Raw genomic sequence first — 11,542 nt, 5'->3', positions numbered from 1 at the left:
TAGCAAAGTATTCATATTTGAAGGGAAATGTTCCTATGTCTGGCGATACAACTCTATTTGCATGTCCCCATTACAGCTGTGGAACCATCTATCATAACTAGTGTGATGCAGGGAGAGCGTTTTATCTGCTTTAAAATGCATTTCTTCATATAATAATCCCTTTACAAGCAATGACGCACACGTACGGTACATTACATGTACATTACTTATATGTATTACAATCAGTACTAGAAACGTTGATGATGGCATTCCCTCTATTATATGTATATTTCCCAGAGTGAAGAGAAGCTCTGATATGTATATTTTATGTCAAAGTACTGGGTAACATACTGTGCCTCTTATTGCATATGACTTTGTACTATAAAATGTGAGAATGCCCTTTTAACACTTTGTTTTATTAAAAAAAGTGCAAAAAAAAAAAAAAGCTTAGAAACTATTTTGGAATATGGAACAACAACAGCTTTGTTTGGTTTTCCTAGTTGCTCAGTAGTTCTTATCACTATGACTTTACAGTACAAATTTTGGTCTGGTATAAGAATATAAAAACAACTGATAACAAAGAAGGCGGTAAGGTAGAACTTATTGCCACAGGATTGTCTTGTCTATATATAAGGATGAATTTTCTTCCCTACATAGTGTTGTGGCAACATCAACATGAAGTGCTTAATCCTTTTATGCATTTTCCTCCATTTCTCCGAGGGGCTAGTAAGGTGAGTTTATTAATGAAAAGGTATTAAAAGTTGAGGAATATTTTACACCTTTAAAATATCCCAAAATATACAAAAATGTTATGAAATCACTGAACTTTTGGAGGTTGAATAATTTTACAAATGCATTACTTATCTTATATTGAACCAGAGGAATCTATTCCTTTCTAGCTGAATGTCTGAACAGGGATTTAATAGTAATCGGATTTAGTAGAAGCTCCCTCCCTTTATATTATAGTGGTTTAGCTAAGGAATATATATGTTTGTAAAAACAGTTTTGGCCTATATTACTGGATATAACTCGTAGTAATACAATGCATTTACAAACTTGAGTTCTGTTCACACTCAATTTTCCTGTTGCAAAAAAATCCCTGCATTTTACAGTACCAGCAAAGTGAATGAGATTCGGGCTAATCCCATTCACAAATTGCAGAAAAAAATAAAGTGCTGCGGAAAAGACGTATTTTCAAAAAGGCATGTGTGTTTGAAAAACACAGTATGTCAATTTTACCTGTGTAAATGCACGGGTTTTCCCTATAGATTTAATAGGGGAAGAAAAACTGCAAAGAAAACCACAGCAAAAAAAGCAATGAAAAACGCTGTAAAAAATCACAATGCATTTTTGCTGCATTTTTTTCCGTTGTGTTTTGTAGCTGCTTTCTGCAATGTGAGGCCTGGGTTCTGAAGGTCACCACCGGTATCCGTCACATGACCTTTAACTTAATTCTTCAATTCTTAAATTCTATTTCCTAATCTATATATTCCTAAATAGAACATTAAAGACTTGTCTATTGTCTATTTAAGGGTCCCTTTGAAGAGACTGAAATCTATAAGGGAAACTATGAGAGACAAAGGAATCCTGAAGGATTTTGTGAAGACCCATGTAAAAGAACCAGCTATAAAGTACAATCTAAATAATCCAAACATCTATGGAGTGGTCTATGAGCCTATGTACTTGAATGTATGTATGACTTAGAACAAGTGCCTTGACTAATCTCACCATCAGCACTGCTTGAATATATGGAATTGCTACTTTGTTGCAGAACTACTACTTTGGAGAGATCAGCATTGGGACACCACCTCAGAACTTCCTAGTTGCCTTTGATACTGGTTCTTCCAATCTGTGGGTCGCTTCTTCATACTGCCAAAGTCCAGCCTGTAGTAGGTAGTCTTTAATATTTCCAGGAAAGTACTGTAATAATGGGATTGGATTAGCAATATGGCCTCTCCAAAAATCTAAATGTTCTAATTTAAAGTAAAGTAATAAGGATTGAACGGTGAAATATTGGTTGAAAAATTGAACTGAACCTTTTTACTTGGTAAACTAATACAAGCTAAAAAAATAAAAGATGGTAATCACATATCCATTGATACTTACAATATTACAATATGCAAAAAATAGGGTGGACTATATGTAGTTATTGTAGGGTGGACTATATGTAGTTATTGTAGGGTGGACTATATGTAGTCATTGTAGTGTGGACTATATGTAGTCATTGTAGGGTGGACTATATGTAGTTATTGTAGGGTGGACTATATGTAGTCATTGTAGTGTGGACTATATGTAGTCATTGTAGGGTGGACTATATGTAATCATTGTAGGGTGGACTATATGTAATCATTGTAGGGTGGACTATATGTAGTCTTTGTAAGGTGGACTATATGTAGTCATTGTAAGGTGGACTATATGTAGTCATTGTAAGGTGGACTATATGTAGTCATTGTAAGGTGGACTATATGTAGTCATTGTAGGGTGGACTATATGTAGCCATTGTAGGGTAGACTATATGTAGTCATTGTAGGGTGGACTATATGTAGTCACTGTAAGGTAGACTATAGGTAGTCATTGTAAGGTGGACTATATGTAGTCATTGTAGGGTGTACTATATGTAGCCATTGTAGTGTGGACTATATGTAGTCATTGTAGTGTGGACTATATGTAGTCATTGTAGTGTGGACTATATGTAGTCATTGTAGTGTGGACTATATGTAGTCATTGTAGTGTGGACTATATGTAGTCATTGTAGATTGTCTAGTATTTTGTGGCAATGATTTCTGATTATTACACTAAATGTATTTTCTTAATCATTAGCCAATCACCCGCTCTTCAATCCACAACAATCATCCACATATACTACCAATAACCAACAGTTTGCAATGTCCTATGGTAGCGGCAGCATGACTGGAGTGTTGGGTTATGACACAGTCACTGTAAGTATCTATAAATGAACATTTTTTGTATCACATGTATTGTTATGATGACATTCTGAGGAGTTAAATTGCCAAATACTATTATATTTACTTCCCATCTGGATTAAAAAGTGACTAGTGAATGGAACAATACTCAGTTCAGTAACTATGAAAAGAACAGAATTCTGAGTACAAACAAAATCGTAGACCGAAACAAACATCGAGGCTACAACATTCACTGAAGTATGTTTTCATCTTTCCCGGTCTCCTGCACAGTACTAAAATATCCTGGATAACCCCTTTAACACTAGAAGTCCCAGACATTTTGAGCTCCCATTTGAAGCAATGGTAGAAATGTTAAATGACCCCTCTCTGGGACTTCTAGTGTTAAGGCCAAAGCCTGCAACAAGGGGTTAATTCATGTTTTGAAGCTGTATTATATATTTCAAAATAGTGAAATACTTTAAATAAATTCTTAAATGGAATTATAAAAATAGAAAAAAGATAACAGGGCTTAAATGCACCTTGATGCGCCACAATAGTGTAGAAAAATCCTGTCTCAAAGCCAAATAAAAGGTGGTATAAATATAGACTACATGTAGACTAGATGCTCTAAAAATTATTAACTAGCATTATTATTATTATTATTACAGTATTATTATTATTATTATTACGATTAGTAAATCTGAGCCACTGTACCGGGTTCACAGATGAAGTTTCCTATTCTTATTTGGATTTCCTAGAAATAGAAAAGTATTGACCCAGTAGATTTGCTCAATATGGACATTTATTGGATTTTACATGGTATAGTATTTATCCAAGGACACCCAAAATGTGACTCAGTAATGAACTATTGTATCTTGCAGGTACAAGGTCTATCTATTCAAAACCAGGAATTTGGTCTGAGCATCACAGAGCCAAGCAGTTTCTTTTATTATGCCAAATTTGATGGGATTTTTGGAATGGCCTATCAATCCATGTCTGCTGGAGGAGCTACAACCGCCGTACAGGGGCTAATACAGCAAAACCTTATTCCACAACCAGTGTTTAGCTTTTACCTAACTGAGTGAGAACCAGTCAGTTCAATTTGTCAAGATCACAAAAAAAAAAAGACAAATATTTGAATAAGGACTAATTGTTGATAGGACGCCCCTTCCAAAATGTGTTTGTATAATTAAATGCAGCTGTAATTTACCATAAATGGGGGCGAGGTTAACAAAAAATAATATATAAAACATATAAAACATATAAATTAAATTCTCCCATTTTTGGCAAAATGTAATACAAAGCAAGAAAATGCAGAATGTAACGTGTGCTCTATATTACTAGACAATCCGGAGAAGTGATACTTGGGGGTGTGGACAGCAGTCTGTATTCCGGACAGATTGTTTGGGCTCCAGTGACTCAACAGATCTACTGGCAGATTGCTATTGATGCGTGAGTATTACAAGAAATGTGCCGTTAGAAATCACTGTAAAAAGAATACTATATAGTAATGTATGGGTTTATATTATTCATTTTAAGAATGGGTATAATCATGATTTCATCACCATAACTAAATATAAATGAATTATTATATGTTATGTATACAGTATTTATAGCCTGTGAAAGGCTGAAACTTGTAGTGTTGGGAGGTGTTCCTCATAGCCCAGCCATGATGATAGACTGTAAGGCCTGTCCCTATGATATGATATCTCCAAAATCGGGGCGTATACCGGGGAAGCTGACAGTTCTGTACTTTCTAGTGGTATATAACAACGCACATCTATAAAGACATGAAAGGTCCTCTTTAGGTTTTCTCCAAACTACTACTACTTGAACTGCTGTCAACAGGTCAGAGCAGCTTGGGAAAGATGGCTAATAATGGCCAAGATTTTCTATTGTGGTTATAACTAGACACTGTGGTAAATGTACAACTTTGGCACAATCAGGGTGCCTCCCTGGAGCATTGTTACAAATCTATTTTGGGCAAAAGTTTGCAACTTGTGGGTGTGGATACACAAATTTATCATATAACTCTGACCCAATATATGAACGTGCAGTCTAAAAATACATCAGATTTATCCTCCAGCATTAGTCACTGTGATAAATCTGGTGTATTTTCAGACTGCCTGTCTAAGGTTTCAATGTTTGTTAATAAATAGAGATGAGCGAGTAGTACTCGATCGAGTAGGTATTCGATCGAATACTACGGTATTCGAAATACTTGTACTCGATCGAGTACTACTAGCTGTTCGAAGTTAAGATTCGATGCAGAACCAGCGTTGATTGGCAGAATGCTATACATTGCCAATCAACGCTGGTTCTTCTCTTACCTTCAGAAGTCTTCTCCTTGCACAGCTCCCGCGTCCTCTTCCGGCTCTGAATTCACTCTGCCAGGCATCGGGCCTGGGCAGAGCCGACTGCGCATGTCTGCTTGTAGTGCGGGCATGCGCAGTCGGCTCTGTCCAGGCCCGATGCCTAGCTGAGTGAATTCAAGGCCGGAAGAGGACGTGGGGACGCTGCGCAGGGAGAAGAATCCAGCCCGACCCTCACTCATGGACTTGGTAAGTAGAATTTGATCGAATGTTGCGTACCCCTTAAACAAGCATTTCCCCCCATAGACTATAATGGGGTTCGAAACCCGTTCGAACAGTGTGCGGCTGTTCGAATCGGATTTCGAACCCTGAACATTTTAGTGTTCGCTCATCTCTATTAATAAATCTAGTCCAATGTCTTTAGATATGTCATATTTATATGTAGTGTGTAGAGATGAGCGAATACCGTTCGATCGAGTAGGTATTCGATCGAGTAGGTATTCGATCGAGTAGGTATTCGATCGAATATTACAGTATTTGACATATTCGATTTCGATCGAATACCACGCGGTAAACGCAGTAAAAATTTGTATCCCCTCCCACCTTCCCTGGAGCTTTTTTTACACCAATAACTGTGCAGGGAATGTGGGACAGGAAACAGAAAAGCGTAGGCATCGTAAAAAAATAGGAAAAAGTCATTGGCTGGCTAACTCAGGTGACCTTGGATTTATAAGAATAGTGGCAGCCATGTTCGTGTCAGATGTGGTTTGGTGAGATAGGGAGAGACATCGTAGTGAGGGTCAAATAGCGATTAGCTTCTGCTAGGCAGGAAAACTGAAAACAAAAAGCTCTTTTCAGAGCTACACTGCAGGAAGAGTGTATATACTGAACCGAATATACACTCAACCTGCCAAAACTTCACATAAGCCCTTTTTTAGGGCTCAAATTGATTACAAGTGGTATACACTATATACCTGTCCCATAGGGGTGAGAAGAAAGCTTCATACTGTCATCACCTGTACACATCTGAAAATGCATCAGAGTAGCACAAAGGGATGGGGACGAGGACAGGGACATGGAAATCCAGCTGGGGATCCAAGCCACAGTTGAACTACTGCGGATCCAATGGCTACTGGAGAGGGGCAGCTAGCAGTGCCCCTCGTCATTAGCACAAAGGCACAGGGACGAGGACGGGGATGTTGAAATCCAGCTGGGGATCCAAGCCACAGTTGAGCTACTGTGGATCCAATTGCTACTGGAGAGGGGCAGCCAGCAGTGCCCCTCGTCATTAGCACAAAGGGACGGGGACGAGCACAGGGACGTGGAAATCCAGCTGGGGATCTAGGATCGAGCTACTGCGGATTCAATTAGCTACTGGAGAGGGGCAGCCAGCAGTGCCACAAAGTCAAGCAGGGTGCGGGGTACCCCGCTGACGAGGCCTGAGCACCAGGAACCGATGTTACAGTGGATAACAGATATTGCTTCCAGCGACATTTGCAACGGTCTGTCTCTCCTGGCGATGTAGTGGCTGTGGACCCGCAACCAGCATGTCCCGTCAACAGTACTAATGATGAGACACAGTTCCATGTTTCTGTGCCAGCTCACAAGTTCCTCGTCCTCCTCCTCCTCCAACACCACCACCATCACCGTTAAAAACTAATTAAAATAACCCCATTAAGGCTCACCCCAAGGGCCTTACAAATAATATTTCAGGGCTCACCCCAAGAGCCTTACAAATAATGTTTTAGGGCTCACCCCAAGGGCCTTACAAATAATTTTTTAGGGCTCACCACAAGGGCCAAAAACTAAAACTCTGCTGGTTAAAGGCTCAATTCACCCAAAGGGCCAAAAACACTACTGGTTAAAGGCTCTACTCACCCCAAGGGCCAAGAACACTGCTGGATAAAGGCTCAACTCACCCCAAGGGTCAAAAACACTGCTGGTTAAAGGCTCAACTCACCCCATGGGCCGGAAATATTGCTAGTACAAGGCTCAATTCACCCCAAGGGCCAAAAACATTGCTGATACAAGGCTCAACTCACCCTAAGGGCCAAAAACACTGCTGGTTAAAGGCTTAACTCACCCCAAGGGCCAAAAACACTTCTGGTTAAAGGCTCAACTCACCCAAAGTGCCTAAAACTCTGCTGGTGCAAGGCTCAACTCACTTTTTTGATGATACAAGCCCTATATGTCCGCTCCACCAAGGCTCAACTCACTTCAAGCGCCTAAAACTCTGCTGGTACAAGGCTCAACTCACTTTAAGGGCCTAATACTCTGTTGGTGCAAGACTAAACTGACTTCAAGGGCCTAATACTCTGCTGGTACAAGGCTCAACTCACCCCAAGGGCCTGAAGCTAAGTTTGGGAGGGCTCACCCCAAGGACCTGAAAAGTAAATTTTTGTATGGCTCAGCTTAAGGGCCTCTAACTTAATTTGGAAGGGCTCACGTTTTGGGCCAGAAAAGTAATTTTTGGAGGTCTCACCACATCACACACACACATAAACAGTGACAGTTAAGGGTGGGGGGCTGTTGGGTTAGGGTTGCCTATGCCTAACTGTGGTTCTCATGGGCAACATGATTTAAAGGGGTGCATGCTAATTTTTTTAGCTTAAAATTTGTGTTTCTGTCCATACTATTGTAGAGGAAAGAGGATTTCCAAGTATTTTTCCACTTTCATAGAGGTTCTACTGAGTGTGGAAAGTGTCTGGTTGATAGGCTGTGATAGTAGGGTAATACTGGGACTTGGGCATGTTAGATGCCCCCAGACATGCTTCCCCTGCTGTCCCAGTCACATTCCAGAGGTGTTGGCATCATTTCCTGGGGTGTCATTGTGGACTTGGTGACTCTCCTTAGTCGAATTTGGGTTTCCCCTGAAACGAGCATTTTTCCCCATAGAATATAATTGGATTCGATATTCGGTTGAATAGTTGAATTTTGAGGGGCTACTCGAAACGAATAACAAATATTGAATATTTCACTATTCACTCATCTCTAGTAGTGTGCATTGGTCATTTTCCTTATAACTGTTTTGTTTGAGGCATTAGCTGCATTAAAATGTAACATTAAGTTTTACAAAATATTCATGTTTGTAGACTGCTTGTTACATTATATTCAGGTTCATAGTGAACCTATTCAGCGAACATGAATTTCATCATATTTTTGTGGAGTGATTATAAAATTGTCCTCTTTTCTTTTCAAGGTTTTCTGTTAATGGTCAGGCAAGTGGTTGGTGCAGCCAGGGTTGCCAGGGCATTGTGGATACAGGAACTCCACTTCTTACCATCCCACAACAATACCTTGGCACTCTATTACAATACATTGGTGCACAGGAAGGACAAGATGGAGATGTAATAATATATCCATATTTCTTTTTATTAGCGTTACAGCTTTTTAAACTTTATCCAAAAACTGAAATGATTACTTTTTAATACTGCCTACATTTTTCTATATAGTACTATGTGAACTGTAACAACGTACAGAGCCTGCCACCTATCAGCTTTACTATCAGTGGAGTCCAGTTCTCAATTCCTCCTTCAGGATACATCCTACAGGTATCACAGAATGTCCTTTAACATGTAATGAGTTTATAGAACATGTAACTGTAAATGTGAAAGTATCACCTCTCCTTGTACATTTCAGATTAACGGATACTGTGTAGTCGGCTTTGAGTCCACATACCTGCCTTCTAGGAATGGTCAGCCTCTTTGGATTCTAGGAGATGTGTTTCTTCGGCAGTACTATTCCATTTATGACTTTGGCAATAACCAGGTTGGATTTGCTGCCATGGCGTAAACATGTTCCAATTTTCTAAGCCTCAAGGGACTGTAAAGGACAAAGCTTAAGCAAAATGTATTTACATTTATATAAGGATCTATTGTGGTTGTAATGGGTATTACCAGAAGGGAGAACCACAAGCATGTAATGGTCATATGGAGAATAAAACAAGTTTTGACATCACCAATTATACTTTTATATTGTGTTCTAACATTTAATCTCATCAGTTTCAACTATCGAAAAGTGCTGTAACTATATAAAAATCCACATTTACTAAATCAAATAGTTCAAGGGGTATTCGTATCTGGGACAATTATAGAAAATCCACTTTTAGGACTTGCACCTAGCTTGAGAATGAGTGATCATCTTATCCCCATCTCACAGTGAGAGGATTGATGGCCATTCATACATGGGTTTTCTCCATTCACTAGATATGAATAAACACAAAGTCCAACCAGCAGTCCAGTTTCATTTTGTTTTACTCAATTGTGATTAAAATCCATATCACAAACATGGGCATTCAGCATCATACTTGGTTGACTAGTAGAGATGAGCGAATAGTGTTCGATCGAGTAGGTGTTCGAAATATTATGGTATTCGAAATACTCGTACTCGATCGAACACTACTAGCTGTTCGAAGTTTAAGGTTCGATGCAGAACCAGTGTTGATTGGCAGAATGCTATAAATTCTGCCAATCAACGCTGGTTCTTCTCTTACCTTTAGAAGTCTTCTCTGTGCAGCGTCCCCGTGGCGTCTTCCGGCTGGAATTCACTCTACCTAGGCATCCGGCCTAGGCAGAGCCGACTGCGCATGCGTGGGCATGCCCTCGCATGCGCAGTCAGCTCTGCTCAGGCGTCGGGCCGGGCAGAGCTGACCGCGCATGCGCAGTCGGCTCTGCCTAGGCCCCGATGCCTAGGCAGAGTGAATTCCAGCCGGAAGAAGACGCGGGGACGCTGCGCCGGGAGAAGACTTCAAGGAGAAGCCAGCCTGACCGTCACTCGTGGACTTGGTAAGTATAATGTTATCGAATTTTGCCTACCCCTGAAACGAGCATTTCCCCCCATAGACTATAATGGGGTTTGAAATCCATTCGAACAGTTGAACAGTGTGCGGCTGTTCGAATCAGATTTTGAACCTCGGACATTTTAGTGTTTGCTCATCTCTATTGACTCGTTTCAGTCCTTCATTTGTGCTATACGTTTTAATGGAAACTGAATAAAACAAGTGTTTTCTAAGCTGAGGGCACTTAAAATCTTATTTGTTCTTTCCATACACTGATGTGGGACTTCTGACAATAGTTGAGCCTCCTTATTACCTCTCCTCTCACTGTGGCCGTAAGACCATACATCTACTGGACCTGTCTCTATCAGGCATTTAAGCTATATCCTGTGCAACATCCTTTTAACTACAGTAAAGTCATTGTATGTAAAGTCAGAAATGATTGTAATGATTACTTCATTATGATTATTACTGATGTCTATAGCAATGATCAAGGGTGCCTGTACTGTAAAGGCAACCACGCTATGGTTCACCACAAACAAGGAAACCAAGATCAAGTATGAAGATAAGAGGAAATCAGGTCAAGAAAATGACTTAGAAAAATTCTCAGTATTAGGAGTTTACATACGCACCAGACAATCATGGCCACAAATTGATGGTATCAGATGGTGTGAGTCTAAACATGGAAAAGCCTCCATCATAATAAAGATGTTTTTTAGATAGTTTTTTTAGTTAGATAGTTTAGATAGTTTTAGATCCAGTTATTAAATGCCATACATTTGCACAAAAGTTTGACAACATGACTAGATTTTCAAATCTGATATCTACAACTTTGAGTTTGCACAAAACACCTAATATTCGGCATAAGGCTACCTAATAGATTTCATCACAAAGACAGATGAAACAACAATGGAAAAGAACAATTGTTCATATAAAAGTGAACATGTGCCATAATTGTAACATGGGTTGATGGCACCACTATGAGCTATTTCCCCTTTATTTCTTTATTAAGCCATAATCCACATAAAAACTATAGGTTAAAATATTGAGTTCTACCCAACAAGGGGTAATTGCACTCAAATATTTTTAGCTGCACGTTGTTAACCTCTAGGATCCAAGGAAAAAATCAAGAAATTCCATTTTTCATAAAATTTGCAATATCCTCCAAGAACACAGTATAACTTTTCAGTGAGTAGGGTCCTGTGCACATTGCCCTATTCACCTTTTCAGCTTAAACATTTTGTGTGATATTCAATTTTTTTTTACACTTTCAATCTGGCTATGAAAAGTATCTGCAAGAACAAGTTAAGGAAAGGTTTCCCACATATCTGATCCACTTATTAATAGACCTTTAGTAGTGTAAGAGATATTCCACCCTTCAACTTCATCTGGAAATAAAGTTTGGAAGCAGAAAGAACTGAGACAAAAAGGTATGGAATTTGTGGCAACGCCAGGATCTATGTTGGCTATATTAAACCAAATAAGTACTAAAGGTATGTTGGCCTACATAATAAAGTGCCAGGAGAAACAAAATGGCAAAATAAATGTGATACAAAATAAAACTGAACTATATT

The 11,542-nt window shown here is 39.3% G+C and overlaps 1 protein-coding gene across 1 annotated transcript; it reads left to right on the top strand.

Annotated features, from left to right (window-relative positions):
* Positions 1–647: 647 nt before the first annotated feature.
* Positions 648–9,141, top strand: LOC142194898 (gastricsin-like). The gene is made up of 9 exons (XM_075264331.1): positions 648–710; positions 1,512–1,668; positions 1,751–1,868; positions 2,800–2,918; positions 3,764–3,963; positions 4,227–4,334; positions 8,394–8,541; positions 8,647–8,745; positions 8,834–9,141. The coding sequence occupies exons 1-9, from the start codon at positions 655–657 to the stop codon at positions 8,984–8,986; spliced, it is 1,158 nt and encodes a 385-aa protein (XP_075120432.1). The 5' UTR covers positions 648–654; the 3' UTR covers positions 8,987–9,141.
* The last annotated feature ends 2,401 nt before the right edge of the window (positions 9,142–11,542 follow it).

Source organism: Leptodactylus fuscus, chromosome 2 (assembly GCF_031893055.1).
Source record: "Leptodactylus fuscus isolate aLepFus1 chromosome 2, aLepFus1.hap2, whole genome shotgun sequence".
NCBI classification, from domain to species: Eukaryota; Metazoa; Chordata; class Amphibia; order Anura; family Leptodactylidae; genus Leptodactylus; species Leptodactylus fuscus.
This window is presented reverse-complemented; position numbering and strand designations above follow the sequence as displayed.